Source organism: Miniopterus natalensis, chromosome 6, assembly GCF_054644295.1.
Source record: "Miniopterus natalensis isolate mMinNat1 chromosome 6, mMinNat1.hap1, whole genome shotgun sequence".
NCBI lineage: Eukaryota > Metazoa > Chordata > Mammalia > Chiroptera > Miniopteridae > Miniopterus > Miniopterus natalensis.
The window spans coordinates 82,550,046-82,567,542 of NC_142086.1; the positions used below are offsets into that span (position 1 = coordinate 82,550,046).

At 41.5% G+C, this 17,497-nt stretch overlaps 1 protein-coding gene across 3 annotated transcripts in view; it reads right to left on the reverse strand.

Annotated features, from left to right (window-relative positions):
- The window catches only part of DIP2A (DIP2 acetate--CoA ligase A), an 82,017-nt gene that overhangs the window by 29,465 nt on the left and 35,055 nt on the right, over window positions 1-17,497 (reverse strand). For all 3 annotated transcript variants that reach the window (XM_016211862.2, XM_016211859.2, XM_087818386.1), the window contains 12 exons: window positions 17,267-17,386; window positions 15,855-16,052; window positions 12,181-12,272; window positions 8,498-8,608; window positions 6,862-6,985; window positions 6,443-6,552; window positions 5,908-6,010; window positions 4,268-4,332; window positions 3,921-4,014; window positions 2,620-2,739; window positions 2,111-2,225; window positions 841-980 (listed from right to left, as the gene is read on the reverse strand). In XM_016211862.2, the coding sequence (XP_016067348.1) occupies window positions 841-980; window positions 2,111-2,225; window positions 2,620-2,739; window positions 3,921-4,014; window positions 4,268-4,332; window positions 5,908-6,010; window positions 6,443-6,552; window positions 6,862-6,985; window positions 8,498-8,608; window positions 12,181-12,272; window positions 15,855-16,052; window positions 17,267-17,386 (1,392 nt within the window). The remainder of the gene's footprint in view (window positions 1-840; window positions 981-2,110; window positions 2,226-2,619; window positions 2,740-3,920; window positions 4,015-4,267; window positions 4,333-5,907; window positions 6,011-6,442; window positions 6,553-6,861; window positions 6,986-8,497; window positions 8,609-12,180; window positions 12,273-15,854; window positions 16,053-17,266; window positions 17,387-17,497) is intronic.

Genomic DNA, 17,497 nt, shown 5'->3' on the forward strand with positions numbered 1-17,497 from the left:
AAACCTTGAACCCAGACACAGCAGCACTGGGATAAAGGTAACTGAGAGGTGGAAGCCTGCCTCTAGAAGTCACCAGGGTGGGTCAGATAGCTGCCCATGAATCACAGATGGGTCAGCATGAAGAGGAGGGGAACTAAAGAAGTTGCACGGTTGCTACAATGAGGGGTGACCTCAGAGCATTCCCCCACTCACAACTGTTACTGGGGGCCTCCTGGGCCTGGCCCTGCTCATACTTTTCCACATGAAACTTTGCACCAGCATCTCCATGTGGCCTTGCCTGCAGAACAGCAGGAAGATGGCTCCATTACCCTCTCGTCACTGTACTGCCATGGGGATGACAGGGAAGCTCCAACAACTCATGAGATAGGCCCATGGGACCCGATGTGCAGGATGACTCACATGGCATTTCTGGAGCCCACAGGAATTTCTGTGAACCTCAATTTAAGGTCTTACTCCTAACATACCTGTACTTTCACGATTTACTAAAATAATTTAATTATCAAGTTATTCGGACATCATGGGCGCCATGGGATTTATGCCTTGATATGTGTAAAGTATGAAGACTGTGCCTGGTGCAGCAGTGTGAGCTACTGTCACCATTACCCCAAATACTGAAACTAGAAGTCAGGTTCACAGACCATAAACACATCTCTGTATTTTAGCTCAACTTAAAAATACAAAAGGAAGCAAAAAAACTGAAAAAATGTTATAAATTAAAATCCCAATTTACATGGAAAAACCCTTTTAAGAAATCTTTTACTTGTGTGCTTCCAGATCACTCCTACAAAGCCTGGGGCTGGTATGACTTTTCATCATGTTAATTGCAAGTGCACCCCTTACCTCCAGGCATCACTTGACCAACGTCCTGAACAGTAAGGACTGACAACTTTTCTTCAGTATCAACTCTGATCACACCATAACTAAGGCCGTTCATTGAGAGCACAGCTTTTCTTGGAGGAGGTCCTCCCAGGTCAGGTGGCCTAGAAAACAAAACTAGATTAACTGACAAAGTATAGAGTTCTTGGGAGATGAGACCTGTGGCCCACCTTGCCTGCAGGATGATGCTGCTGCGCCCCGGGCCCTGCTCTGCATCTGTGAGAACACTGGCTGTAGGACTGAAGTGTGGCAGACTGCATTTGTGAAGATGCCACCACCCTTCCACCCCACGCTCTCCTCTGCAGTGGGACCTCAACACTCCCTTCATCTGGTGGGCCTGTGATGATGGTGGAAGTGATGCAAAGTGACTTCCAAGGGAGGTCATAAAAGGTAACTCAGTTTCCACCTGCTTGTCTTCAGAGACTCACTGGGAGCCCTGGGCAGCCAGGTAAGCAGAATGACATAAGGTGAGGAAGCCCAGAGCAGTCGGCTCCAGGGACCAGCAGGAGAGGCCCTGAGACTCCACACACGAAGTCATGTCTACAGCTCCCCCAATCCTAGTCCAGTCTAGAGAGCATCCAACTGCAAGGCAGCACCAAAGTCCTGACCATAGCAAGCACGAGAGATATGATAACTGTCCCACCAAGTTTGTCAAGCAGCATTGGTAAATGCAACACTGAGAAACAAAAGTATTTTTCCCAGTAAGAAAAAACTACGCAGACAAGCAAAAGAAATTACTGTAGAACAAAGGAATAAAAAATACTTCATAGTTTGTAAAGGATAAAGATGTTATTTTTAATGCTAAGTTGTTTCTAACATTTTAGGATTGCTTAATGCTTGCACATAAAAGCACACACTATTTATGGACATATGAACATGAATGATGCAGGACCACAACTGACACTAATTTTCTAACAATGGAGTTGAAGATGCCCTCAACTGTGAGAACACTGCCCTCTACTCCAGGATGGCAGCAGGGCAGCTAACAACAAGAGCCACAGGGCAGGCAACAGATGACCCAGGCAGGAAAAATGGACCATGGGCACACCTCTAGCCCAGGATGGTACTGGGGCGTCCATTAATGTGCAAACAGCTTGTGAAACTGGTACAGGATGGGGCACTGCTTCATGATGGCTACTGTTCAGAACAAATTAAAAGCATTTGGTACTGCAGGTAATTCAGGAGTAAGGGTAAGAATTAAGTCTCTACAAGACAGAACAAGTAATTAAGTTACCTGCGGATGGCAACCGTTAGTGCCTCAGAAGAACATGCGCAAGGACAGATGACCTCAGGCCTCAGACCTCTGGACTGGAAGACATTGAGGAAGGCATCACAGGAAGATATGGACCCTGCGTGAAACAGAATGAGACATGAGAGTAACTTCAAGGCTGATGGGTGGGGCTCCCGGCCAAAATGCTGGGCAGACAAGCTCTGGGGGACAAACACTGTGGCAATAAGCCTGCAGGCTGCTCACGTTGACCTTCCATCATTTCATATTTAAACCACCATAATGTAAGATGCTGTCACAACACAGAAAGCCAAAGCCTCATGGGGAGAGAGTGGGCTGTTTCCATAGAAACATGATGCCTTTTCAAATCAATAGGAGTTAGAAGCCAAAAAACATGCATGAGATATACCAATGGGTCACCAGCAAGTGGTAACATGTTAGAGACCATTACAAGACACTCACTTTTACTGTTCTGGGGACAACATGGGCCCAGCCCTGGTCAGGGGCTTACTCACATGGGTTAGCGCCGTCGGCCACAATCAGCATGCGCAGTGAGCTGAGGCTGACATCCCGCTGACCTCGCTGAGCCAGGAGAGACCAGTGCATATCACGGGATTTTACCAGCGCTGTCTGGGCTGTAGTGGGACACAGATGTGAAGGTGGCATCCCCACATCATACAGACCCATATGCAGTGCTTGCTGCCCGGTGCAGTGCACATGCAGGAGCACAGACACACATTCTGTGTTTTAGGCCACACGTTCTCTGCAGCCATGTCTCATTCATAGCTTAGCCCACTGTAACCCGTTTTACTTAAAATCAACTTTGAGGTTTGGTTTAGATAACATAAACTCAGATCCATGTTCAATTTTGATTTTCTCTTAGAAGCTCTATCTTGCTCTTTCCACATCTGCCTCTTCTGTCTCATCCAACCCTCCCCAAGCTGCTAACTCATGCAGCTGTGCGGCCAGCAGAAGCCTCAAGGATACAAGGGGTATAAGCAGACAGATTCAGCCCTCAATCCTGGCCATACTAGTGGGCAGCAACCACCAACCCTGAAACTAGGCTTCAATCTTCCTCAGTAAAAAGGATGAATAGAGACAACTACCCCCTCGAGGCTGCCCTGATGATACCCAGTCAGAGCACACGTCTCATGTCCACACTCAGTAACTCGCAGTACTGTCAGCACAGGTAGACCAGTAAACAGGGTACCCAGGATTAGTCAGTGTGACCAAAGACCGTAGGCCCAGGCTCAGAGGCTAGTGAAGGTGCCCTCAAGCTCTGCCAGAGCAGAGCCACAGAGATGCCTGGACTGCAGGGGTGACTGACTGAAGGTAGAGGATGGGGCAAGGCCCCACAGGCAGCCCCATTGCTCATAGGCAGCTTCATCTGAATAAACAGCTTTGCTGCTGGTGGCTTGAAAAATCCTAGCTTCAAATTAAAACCATCTCAACTACTCAGAATTGATGTAACTGTAAGGAAAATTTTAAGAGAATAAAATTAGGGGGTTATGGTCCTTGCAGAAAAGAGCTGTCACTGAACAGTGTGCAACCACAGTTCTCTGCCTGCGGTTGCACACCCAGGCCTTGCACATACAGGGAAGGTCTTGCACACGCAGGTCACGACAGCTTGCAGCCAGCACTGGTGATTCAGGACCACCACAGATGAGTCTAAGACCTGGTCATGTTACATGCTGGCAGTCAGGCCCACATCTGCAGCTCTAAATGTTGGCTTTATTTTTTCCTTACTCACCTAAGATTAATTCAAACAGACTTCTTTAATGAAGGATGAATCAAGAATTGATGCTAATTCCCTTACCTTTATACAAACACACTTTCTGAATCCAGGAGAGCGGGTTCACCTTCATCAGTGCATACGGGATGCTGATCACATGCATCTTGTTCATAACACTCTGTGAAAGACACGGGTGCTCAGGGCAGGCCTCACTCCTCCTCCAGACAGCAGAGCACTAAACCATGCCGAAAGCGGCAAAGGTAACAACAAGTGCTCACAACACTATTTCAGTTCAGATATACTGGTCAGGTGTATCAGCAGAACTAAGGATTAATTACATCACCTAGAAAGTAGGGTCTGGTGTCATGTATTGATATGAAACATTAGAAATCTCTCGTTCCAAAATTAAATCATTTAGCATCAACACTCACTGTTAACACTCCATGCCACAGACCAGCATCCCTTTTGAAATCCAGCACATTTGTTAGTGTTTCAGCTGAAAGTGGACAAAGATGGTTAAACTGCTGAGTGAACCTCTTCACAAGTCACGTGCATTTTTAGAGAAACTCTGAGATGAGCACATCATTGACATATAAGAGTTTTAGGAAACATACAGCATTTCCAAATACCATGCACTAATTAACCAATCATCTCAGTTACCTATTCAAATTACCGAAAAAACATAAAGTCAGTCATACAATTTTGGATTACAACAGAGAACTATGCTGATCACCAATCTGAAAACAAAGGACCAGTCTCTAATTAAGAGACTGAGTGAGGCTGTCAACATTTCAGTTAGAATGTGGATGATGACTGTCATGGGTGCTCTTACTTCTCAACTTTACATCCAGTTCCTCCATTTCTCACACCCAAGGCCATTATCCTGCATCTTCAAAAAATGTCACATGCTGGTGACAAACACTAACAAGCCTGGAAACTGCACATGCTGACCTTCCATCATTTCATATTTAAACCACCATAATGTACCCTTAAACCTTCAGAAAGGTGCTCATTCTCCCCTGCCCATTTTCTCTTCTAGAGGGTATGACTGGTAGATATTAGGAAGCAGGAGCAAACAGGAGTCCCCAGGCTTCCCAGCACAGCCTTGTACTCAGAGCGTCTGGCCGCATCCTCTGAGGGACCTGGCTCCAGACCTCACAGAGGGCAGGGGACAGAGCCTGGGGCTACAAGCAAATCTGGTCCCTCACCGAAGCTACAGCAAGCCCTAGTGCGCCCCACAGGAGAAACACCCCAGGTGAATACTGGGAGTTGGGTCTGTGTGCCAGGATGCTGTTGAGTTCTGAATAAGCATGCTGTACAGGCTCCCTGATCAGCTGAGGAGCCAATTATAGGTGACATATGTAAGGTCACCGCTGGGTCTGAAGAAGACTTGATTGATAGGTCTAATTTTTAAAAAATTATCCAGGCCCTTAAACATATCTAAAATCCTCTTCCAAATCTCTACTGAAGTCTTCAGCCCTCTACTACCCCTTGCATTTAAGCACCCATATCTTAGATATTTAAACATACCACTCAATTTATTTTTAGTTTTGTTCAAGTACTGCAATGCAAAAAAACCTTCCGTGTATACATTTTAATATTTTTTGGAATAATAGTTCTCTAAGTTAAATTTCTGATATTTAACAGTATATGTGGCACTACCAAGAGACAACCTATGACCATAAGATTCCAACTGTATATCTGTATGCAGGACAGCTTAAGGCCAATCCACAGGCATATTAAACAGCAATAGAAAGTGACTCCCAATAACACAGTGTTCCATACTTTTTAAATGTCAATTCACTGCCCCTCAGCTCTGTTGCAAGTTGAACCAGCCAACTGGGCATTGATGAACTGGTGAGATATGGACTTCACACTCCAGAAAATCAACATACACGTGAGTTTACTGTAAAGGGCCCACTCATCCAGCACGAGGAGAACCCCAAGCATTTGGCACCCGGAACGACCCAGATTGGAGGGTAGGTCCTGCTCAGAACTGGATCTGATACCCACAGCTTCAGATCCCAGGTACCTCGTGCACGGCTGGAAGAGCCGCCCCACATGCCCTTACCTTCCAAGTAGCCACACGCCTGGGTCAGAGCCCGGCACTGCGCCAGCAGGGATGAGTGGGACACTGTGATCCCCACCGTGCTGCCTTCTTTGCTGGTTTTATACTGAAAGATTTCAAGAAAAATATCCATTATGTGATGTTTCTGGAGGCCACGACAGAGGGAATGGAGGATGACGGATTTTAGAGAGAAGCTGTCAGCTCTCTCTCCTTCATTAACCAGCCCATTAGACTGGAGAGCACTTTACGCCCTGACCCTTGAGGTAATACCCTTGGATGAAGTTAGGATTTACCCTAGGCAGGTGCTGAGGGCAACAGTGCATGCAGGCTCCCTCATAACTGTCCGCACCCCCAGGGTAGCCAGTGAGGGGAGATTAGGTAACAGTGAAACTAAAAGGATCTGAGAAAGTTTCCATATGACACTTCAATGGGGTGAAGATAAAACATAAGTTTTAGACTGTAAACTAAAAAAACTCAGCAGCTCATACTCATGTGAAAACAAGACCTAATCCAAGGTGCCTGCTTTAGAAGTCATCACCTCAATGTAGGCGGTCCCGGCTCCTTCGTCCTGGGCCAACGGGTGCCAGTCCTTGGGGGGCTTAGTCAGATGCTTCCCATCAATTACCAGCCAGGTGAGGGGGGGCCAACCTGTGAGGGTACAGCCAGGGTACATGGCACAGGAGAGTGTCAGAGGGTCTCTGCTCTCCACACTTCAGGCTTAGCCATTAAAGATGCAGCTCTAGCTCCTAAGTGCCCGAGGAACAGACGTCTCAGTCTCCTTTAATTCTTACTCAATTCATATTAAACAGCAGGGTGAGCCAGGTAAGAAGTGAGATTCAATCAAGGACTTTACTTTTGTTGAAGGCCCTTTAGCCTTTGTAAGTTTAACTGCTGAAAAACTACTAGAGGACACAGTTTAACACAGAACACTGACTCCCCTTCCCCTTAGGGGCTCACCTTTAAAAGTTGCCACCTCTCCAGTCTGTGCCTTGGGCAGGCCTTTCTGACAAGCATCTGTGGTCAGGGCCAGGGCAACACCACAGCTGCCCAGCAGAAACCCAATCTGCTGGCTGCCAGCATCCTGCACAAGACAGAGTGAGGTGGGAGTTAGGAGCACAGGACCTTTCCCATGCAGGCCCACGCACAGAAGAAAGTAGAGCACTTTTTTCCACCCCACCCCCCTGGGAAAACTTCTAGAACAGTTGAATTCTATATACCAGCGATTTTCAATTGGTGTGCCACCAGATATTTTAAAACATAAAATACCTGACTATTTAGTTAGGGGCACTGACCTCTCTTGCCTTAGATTGTCAAAAAGAAAATGACAACAACCAATACAACAATACCCATATGGTGTGACTGAATCAAAACTATACCAATTTTTTCTCAGATAAGCAAAAAATAGTATTTTTTTATATTTTAGTAATTAAACTAATTGTTTATATGATTTTTAGTAATTAGTTTGTGTGCCACGAGACAAAAAAGGTTTAAAATCACTGCTATATACTATACTGTATTCTTACATATTGCTATATATTATACTGTACTGTATTTTTGTGAAAATAAAATACAATTGTTTTTAAACTTAAAAGATGTATTTTTTACAGTGAAATATAAAGTTCAAATAATGGGCTAATTTCTCAAGTTGTTTTCTTGCAAATGATGTTTAGCAGCATTTTAATAAACTCCAAAAATAATAGCATTGAAATTTCCACTTGATTTGTGCTTGAAATTTAAGGTTAACCTGAGGAGGCCTGACCTTAACAAAACCAATTATTTCCGCACAGAAATGCACATTTCCTTTTAGTCAAGTCCTCTTTTACATATGTCCCTCAGTGAAATGTTATCATTTTCTTCTTGTAAGTTTGACAAATCTCTAGGTTTTTCCTAAGAACCCCCTGTATTCAAATATCTGTCATTGCTTATTATCTATGGAAATGTACTGGTTTTACTTGCAAACTTTACTATTGAGATTCTTGAATATTTGTTGCTGACAATTTTCATGTCAGCAACTGCCTGAGTACTGGGATACATTAGAAAACTCTGATTTTCTAAAATACATGCTTAGTCTACTCCTAAAATGAGAATTTTTTCAACAGTCAGGTTACTGACATTTGTATGTAAAATAAAACAGCTACCTAGACCATCAGAACCCCCACAGCAATCATCTGTCAGTAACAAAAACTGCCTGCTGTGTAAGCAAACAGAAACACAAGAACATTTCCATCCCACATATTTAAAATCATCACTGAGAGGTGAGCTGTAATAAATCACTGTACAGTGTAATGATTTATCAAGAAATGAAACTTATTATCAATAAACATATGGTTTTGAGAACAAGTTTAACAAAGTGTTATCAAACTCCAAATTCTATTTATCAGAGGAAAAAATACTCATCATTTCAAACAGGTGATATAATAGCTCCATCTACAGCTGTTCTAAGTGTTCCTTCTCACCAACAAGATACATTAAAAAATATATATATATATTTGTAAACAAAATTGCATCTACTGACTGCTCCCAGAACTGATGTGTCAACTTCAGAATAAAACGTCATAGAACCTGAACCCATGGTCCAGGCCAAGTTTGCTACCTTTCTTGTTAACGGCACTTCTATGGGGACAGGAACCAGCTCTGCCAGGAGACATCCATAAAAGGCAACCATGAACATCACAGGGTCACTGTTCGGAAACACCAGCGCCACCTACAGCAGCACAAAGAACCACCATGGAATTGAATGGAAAAGGACTCCATCTCAGAGTATCAGCTGATTAGATGGAATTGAGACATTTTAGATTATTTTATAATCTGGGAGTTAATTCTTAGTCCTTAAATTTCCTCAACCATGTAACTTTTAATAAATCGTTTTTAGGTTGAGGTCTTTACTCCACATACAACAACATAAGTTTATATTTCTGGATTTAAAGACAGTCCAGTCTGGCACAGCTCTGGTGTGGGATCTGGATACAGCTCCCATCCACTCTGACCATCTATCTGGACAGCAGCAACTCAGGACTGGACTGTCACCACCATCAATTAGCCCAAGTGAAAAACACTTGTATCAACACAAAAAATGAGAAATCAAGTTATATCTAAAATATCTTCCAAAAGAAAAAATTCTAACACCAAAGTTTTAGTTGAACAGATCTCCACTCAAAACTTAAGTGTAGCCCAGCCAGGCATGGCTCAGTGGTTGAGCGTAGACCTAGGATCTAGGCGATCGGGGTTTGATTCCCGGCCAGGGCACATGCCCGTGTTGCGGACTCAGTCCCTAGTCAGGGGCGTGCAGGAGGCAGCCGATCAATGACTCTCTCATCATTGATGTTTCTATCTCTCTCTCTCCCTCTCCTTTCTTCTCTCTGAAATCAATAAAGATATATTTTAAAAAACAAAACAAAAACAACTTAAGTGTATTCACAGGGAAAGGTTGTGGGTACTACTCCTCAGTTGAGACCTCCTACAAGCTGCTCCCTCCCTCTGAGTTCCTCCTCTCACCTGCTACTATTTAAATTATATATTCTATTTTATCTAGCTTACATTTTTATTTTTATCAAAAATTTTTAAATACAGAATTTAAAATGACCCAAAAAGTACTAATGAAAAACAATACCGCCCATGCTCTGCTCTTCCCCATCCTCCAATACAACCACTTTTAAAATATTTCACATGTTCCTTTGCTATTTACTCTATTTTCAAATATTTTGCTTACACTGTTGTTTTATCTTTTGAAAATATTTAGGTACTAATTTTATTTCCTATTATTGGAGATAAATATTTAGCCCTCCTCTTTCACCCCAATTTCCATTTCTTATAATAATCTGGTTACATGAAAAGCTATTTATGAAATTAGATGGCCTAGAGTAGTGTAATAAGTGTGCTTGAAACCATAGTGGTGAGTGAAAATATTATTTCAGTAGATTTTTAACACAGGCCTCTGAACAAGAAACAATATATAACTAATAACTGTCCACTGTGTAAGGTAAAATTTAAGCTTTATCTATATTTATTCTGTAAACTTAATCAAGTTTCCAGCAAGTTAGTTTGTTGAAATGGGCAAAGGTCTTCTTCTAAAGCTGATGTTAAAAGGGACTGTTCCAGAACTGTGACTTATAGCCTTGTGACTAGACGTTTGGTATAGAAAGTATGTTTTCAGAGAATCTGTTATAAAAGAGTTGAGTCTGTTTGCTTTTACCAAGTGTATTATCACAAGAGGATGAATTTGCTACTCATCTCTGATAATGAACTCACTGTGATCTTGTCAACCTTTTCATAATTCATCAAGTGGATTCTCTAGCAAGTCAAGAAAGTATCTTTGTCCTTGCAAGAATTTTCTTTAAGAAAAATAAATTAGTGATTCTTAGACTTATTTTAAATCACAACACAAATCAGGGATTCTTTCAGACTCACTCTAAAGCACAACACATTATAAAGTATCACTCTTGTACTGTTTGCACGTTCACAGCCAGGTACACATCTCCTTTCTTTCTGATGGTGACAGCTACCAGCATTCCTACTGGCTCTACTCTTTACGTATGCACTGGCCAATGTGTTCTAAATGCCCCACCGCATATATAAATATCTATCAGTAGTATTTTCCAAATAACCAACCAGTCAGGTAAACTCAGAAGTTTGGCCAGTTGGGGACCTGCCCCACACCTACCCTGGGCCAGATCCTCCTACTCCTGGCTAAGCTGCTCCTGGGGGACTGCCCTGTGGCTCTCCTGTTTGGGCCCCACTCACTCATTCGGCTAAAGCACATCCTTTAGGAACTTCCCAAGACTGAGTGCTTGGGAGTCCAATTTTTTTGAGTCCTGCATGTCTGAAAATGGTTACCCCATCCTCACATTTGTTGAATATCTAAGAATAGAACTATAGGTTAAAATCAGATTCCCTCTAAACTTCTGAAGTGTCACACTGGTCTCGTCCAGTATGACTGCTGACCCCCTGTATATATTCTGCTTTCCCTGTAGACTCTGTATCCCGGTCTTTCGCAGTAACATGGTTATGTGCTCACATGCATTTGTGGGGCTACTGTGTTCACTGCAGGTCCTGTCACTTTGAAGCATTTGCTCTCCAGCTCCAGAACATCGTCTTAAATTATCATCATCACTGAAAATGTTCTATTCTCTTTCTCTTTCTGGAACTGCTGTTAGATGTTGGGCCTTCTTGATCAATTCTAATTTTTGCACTATTTTTCCTTCCTACCAACCGTCTCTTGGTCTTTCCTACTAGCATATTTTTCCCGATTTATTTTTCTTTATCATAGACTCTAGGAATATTTTCTGATCATTTGTTTTCTGTATCTAGCTTTCCTCCAAGTTTGTTTCCTCTTCCTCCTACTCCCTTCCCCTTTCCTTTTTCTTTAATTTCTTTGCCCTTTGGCTATCTTCTTTCACATTAAAGTTTCCCACCTTAAATGTACTTGGCATCTGGTTTTTATATTTTAAAAAATGAGGCTAAGAGTTGCTTAAAACTCTGTCAGCTCATCAACTTAGAGTTTCATTGTTGGGTGATCTGACCCTAGGTCACCTTTCTCACTAGGGGATTTCACTGGTAAGTATGTTGATTTTTACCATGTTCTCCAGTTTTCCATCCTGGACCTTCTGGTATACCTGGGTTCCTCAAGTCTGGTTCAGTTTGCCAAGAGCAATGCTGTCCAATAAAACTTTCTACAGTGATGAAAATGTTCTATTTCTGAGCAATAGAATATGGTAGCCGTTAGCCACATTGCCTTCTGAGCCCTTGAAATGTGGCTCATGTGACTAGGGAACTAAATTTTTCATTTTATTTAATTTTGGTTAATTTAAATAGCCTCATGTGTCTACTGCCAACTATTTGAGGAAGTGTGGGGCAAGGAACTAAGCCTCCAGCCTCCTTTGCATGCTATTGGGGCTGGCAGGCAAGAGGGGGTGGCCTGGCCACATGGAATATGGAAGCACACAGAATTTCAAAGTAAGGTTGTTTCCTCATAAAACTTAAGCTTTGGATATTTAACATCTATTCATGTCTGATATTAATATTTTTATTAAAATCAACATATATGAAGTCAAAGAGAAAAGAAGTTGAAGAATCAGTGGACAGGCAATAAGAATAAAAAAGACATTTTATCTACATCATCACGAACTTTTCCCATATTTAATATTTTTTCATGCTGACTTTAAATCCCTTGTATTAACAGTATAAGTCTAACCAGCTGATAGAATACTGATTTCAATGCAACATTTCTGGAGTCTCTGTTTTTGCTCACTCCAATAAAGTTACATTCTAGTTACTTACTCTGTCTCCAGGTTTAAGTAGTGGTTCATTCTTACTAGTCAGTTTATTAAGAAGAGTATAAGCTAGTTTTAAACTCCGACTCCAAAGTTTGCCTAAAATGAAATAAAAATACTAAGCAATGTAAAATTTAAGAAACTAATAATTAACATTTTAATAAAATAATCATAATACCCCACAATGTACTATTTCTCATTTACTGAAAAGTCAGGTAGTTTCCAAGCACAATGCTGTAATAAACATCATAGTTTTTCTTAAAAACAATTTATAGGTGTATGTTTCTTAACACAAAAATAATACAGGATTTTATTATAGAAAATTTAGAATATAGAAAAGCCAGTAGAAAAAAGTCAGCATTCTTTGTTATATATGTGTATATATAACACACATATACATATATATACATATACATATGCACACACACACACACATATATATACATGTACGTGGAATTTTCAAGAAATGAGATCATACTCCACCCTGCTTTTTTCAACCAACATTGAATTGTGAATGCATTTTCATCTCATTAACTTTGTCTCAGTTACATCCCTTATAATTCATGTAACTTTTACAACAATTCATGAGGTAGGTCATATCTTTATCTCCACGCAAGACAAGACAGGGAGATGTTAAGTAACTGCCCAGAGCCACCAGCTGCTGGAGGAGTGCATCTGGACCCTCAGGATCCAGCCTTCAACCGTATGAGGTCCTGCTCAACACACTTCCTCTCCTGGCACACAGTCTCTATATTCAGCACCCAGCCCTAATGAATGCTCAGCAAAGAAGAGCTTCTTTGAAGAAGATGATAGATGAGATTAAGGAAAAGAAAAGAGGATTGAAAGTGTATGGGGACATAGCAGAGACACGGATGATAATGGAGTAGGAAGACAGAAAAACCTGAGTCCATCCCCAACACCCGTGGCAACCTTAACATTTACCCTATTCAGTGTACCTAAAAAGTAACACCAACATCCTAATTCAGTCCCTCTCAAATTCCTGTGACACAACCCCATGCAGTCTGAGAAGCCATGTCCTCTAAATAAATGCTCAAATTTCATTGCAAATAATACTGCTCAAGCGCAACATTGTGAAATAAGTGAATTGTGGGACACTAGAAATAAAAAAATATTCAACTCAAAAACCACTGTTGTTGCTTCTGTCTATATAAATGGTCAATTCAAGATGTTAATAAATGTAATTCATAAAGATTTCCAAACTGAATCCAGCTATAATATAAAAAGAACAATGCGTCAAAACCAAGTTAGTTTTATCCCAAGAATGCAAAGAGGTTTAATAGAAAAATCAACATAATTTGGCACATTAACAGAAGGTGAAAAAAATAAATTTAACAAGCATCAGGATTTTATTTTAAATTATTTTAAAAATCCTTCTTGCCCAGCCGGGCATGGCTCAGCGGTTGAGCGTTGACCTAGGATCCAGGCAATCGGGGTTCGATTCCCGGTCAGGGCACATGCCTGAGTTGCAGGCTCAATCCCCAGTCAGGGCGCGCAGGAGGCAGTTGATTAAAATAAACATGCTAAATACCTAAGAATAAGTGTTACAAAAAACATGCAAATTTTCCCCATAGAAGATTATAAAATATTATTGGCAGAGGGTGGAAAGGATATGAATGTAAGGACAGATCTATTATATCTCTGTGCTGGAAGATTCAACAATGGAAAGGTGTTTCTACTCCTCAAACTATTCAAAGCAATGATTCTGAAGTTTACTTGGAATGCAAAGGGCCAAGAACAGTCAAGGAAATCTTAAGGAACAATCACAGAGCTAATGGGCTTCTGCGCCAGACACTGAGACTCATAAAACTATAATGATTCCGGGGGTGCAGACAGACAGCACAGTGACTAAACAGAACAGAGTCCAGAAACGCAGCCACAGGTGCATTTTCCACCAGATACACAACAAAGCAATACCTCGGAGAAAGAAATGGCTTTCCAATAAATAACAATGGATCACAGATATTCAAAAGGAAAGAAAATGGCTCCCATCTCACAACACACATAAATTAAATTGCAGAGCCCGGCCGGATGTGGCTCAGCGGTTGAGCGTCGACCTAGGATCCAAGCGATCAGGATTCGATTCCCGGTCAGGGCACATGCCCGGGTTGCTGGCTTGATCCCCCAGTTGAGGGTGTGCAGGAGGCAGCCAATCAATGACTCCCTCATCATTGATGTTTCTATCTCTCTCTCTCTCCCTCTCCTTTCCTCCCTCTGAAATCAATAAAGATATATATATTTTTTTTAAATTGCAGATGTATTTTAATACCTAAATGTAAAAAGTAAAACAAGTTTGTAGAAGCAAAAGTAGGAAAATATCTTTGTGACCTTAGATTTGGCAAAGACTTCCTAAATAGGAAAAAAAGCACTATGATAAAGGAAAAAAATAGGTAAATTAGGCTTCATTAGGTTAGTACTTCTCATTTACCTAAAACCACAATTAAAAGTGTTGAAAGGCAATACAAAGAGTGGAAGATTTAAGCAAAACATGAATCTAAAAAGATGTGTATCTAAAACGGATAAAGAAGAAAACATTAGCAACTGAATAGAAAAATGAGCCAAAGATTTGGATGGTTCATAAAAGAGAATATTCAAATAGCCAATAAGCATGTGAAAGCACCATTGGTCAACAGGGAAATGCAATTAGCACCATAATTTGATACCACAACACACTTACAAGAAAGGCTAAAATGAAATAAATAATGTCAAGTGTTGGAAAGGATGTGGAGTACCTGGCACTGCACACACTGCTGGTGGGAGTGAAGACTGCCGCCACCACTTGGCAAGCTACCTGGCAGAAAGACCTAGAGCTAGACAATGCTACCTCTGCGTTTACACCAGCACAAGCTCCAACCTCCACATGTTTACCAACAGACCCACAGGAGAATGTTCATAACAGTACTATACACAATAACCTCAAGTGGAAACAACCCAAATGTCCATCTACTGCAGAGTGCATAAACAAGTTTTGGCACAGTCACAGAATAAAATCCATGAATAAGAACAAACTATTACACTTCACACACATCATGGATGAGTCTCACAAACAACGCTGAGCAAAAAGAGTGCACACCCAGAACACCTTTCATGTAATCCCATCTACATAAAACTCAAAGGCAGGTAAAGCCAGAGGTGTTAGCAGTCAGCACAACAGTCTGCCTCTGTCTGTGAGAGGACGAGTGCTGGAGGGGACACACGGAACCTGGGAACCTGGAAATGCTTCTCAGCTGAGTGCTGAGTATATTTACTCTGTGATGATGCATCAGGTTACGTGCTTATGATCTGTATTACATAAAAACACCATATGAAACCAAAAGATGCCAAACACAAAAAATACATACTGTATGATTCATTTAAACAAAATTCAAAATTAGACAAAACTAAACTCCATTGTTCAGAAATACATATATACATGCGAACACTTGAAACCAAAGCAGTGGCTGGTCACCATCAGTCAGTGAATGGTCCCCTCTATTGGGAGGAAGAGGCAGTGGTCTGGGAGGGCCACCTGGAGTGAGGCGATGTTCTATTTATTAGACAGTTGTTAGTTTCTCAGCAAATTTGTTCTATCATGTTGATCAAGCGTATGTCTATGTTGTAAGTATGACACAAGTAGCATTTTACAGTTAAACCAGAGCCCAACTGCCTTCTGTTGACACTTGCCATAGGTTAGGGTGTAGATGGCCTTCCCAGTTGTGTCCAGGGCGGTTAGACAGGGGGCTTTGGGCTGCATTGTGCCCCACCGCTGCAAGGCAGCCAGCAGTGATGGTGGCAAGGGAGTCCCCACGGCCAGAGGTTCCCCTTTCAGCACTACCATCTGGCTTCCCTCAGGCTTTGGCTGATTTGGATCTGGTTGCTGAACTAAAAGCAAAATTGAAATTTTAAAATCAACATTTCATAGTATCATGCACACATTCTATTTTTAAGCGTTTATATTTCATAATATTGTTTTTTAAATATATCAATTATAAAAAGGTTAGATTTCCTTATCATTAAAATAGTCATAGACCAACTGACCAAAGGACAGATGACGATTGAATCATGGATAATAGTGGAGCCTGGTAACCATAACACCACATGACAATCCCCAGGGTGGTGGCAATGATGGCCAGGCTTTCACCGGGAATGGCCAACTGTGACAGCACCTGAGAAGCAGGCACTAGTCCCTGCTTATAAAGAATGAAAGTGAGTAGAATCACCACTTTGCTTTGGGCACTCAAAACCACCATCACCATGTTGAAAGAAAAAATAAGTTGTCCCTTAGTTGCACCTAGGAACAACTAAGTTTTTGGATATATAACCAAAATTTGCCCAAGTGTAAGAAGACTGCCCTAAAAAGCATTCATACAATTGAGCTTTTAATTTGAAATGCATTATCTGATTAAAAAAAGGAAACAATGCCCTAAAAGCAGTGTCTAATCCTCAAGTATGAAGGAAACACCCAGAGTTGGTCCTCCATGGGGCGGTGACAATGCACAGAAAAGGTGTGAGGAGCTGAGGGGCTGGCCATGTGCCCCCGTGGCTCTAACACATTCACATGCTTATATGTTGTATGGGTTTTATTTCTGTTCCTTATCTAGAAATTTATACTTCTATTTCTTGGTAACTAATATATATATATACTTTCTTCTAAATATATATCTCACTCATTAAATAAGAGGCTAAAATTCTGAAAAGGAGCCAAAATTATGCTGAAGATATAATACTTTAAAACCATGGGAAGAGGAATATTTCAGATTTAAAGTTTAAATTAAAATTTAAATAATGGAAGTAAAATGAAATCTTAAGAGTATTCTTATGAAGTACTAACCACTGGACCAGAGGCATAAAGAAATGTTAAGTGTCTTAACTATAAGCAATGCATTTTCCACCTGTTCAAATAAAGCTAGCAGTCACATGTGACACCTAATTCACCGTCATACACGGTGACTACAGAGGCTCCCTACAGAGAGAATATCACTTTACTGTGCTATAATGTCACAGTAATAACCCACATAGGATGTACATCTGCCTGTATCTCCAGATGTAATGGTCACCCTATTCACACACATGAGCCCAAGTCTGAGGGTGCTCACCTTCCAACAGCTCCTCGACATCATCCACGAAGAATTCCTTCAGTGGAGGGCGCTTTGGCCTCTTCAGGGTGTTCAGAAGTTGCTGGATTTTGGAGGACACTCTGCTGTTTACAGGCACACCTGTCATGGGAAGAGGAGTGCTGAGGCTAGAACATGCCACATTCTCCGGAAAGCAGGACATGGAAATGAGGTCCAGTGACCAACTACATGAATAAAAGGCACTGGCCCCAT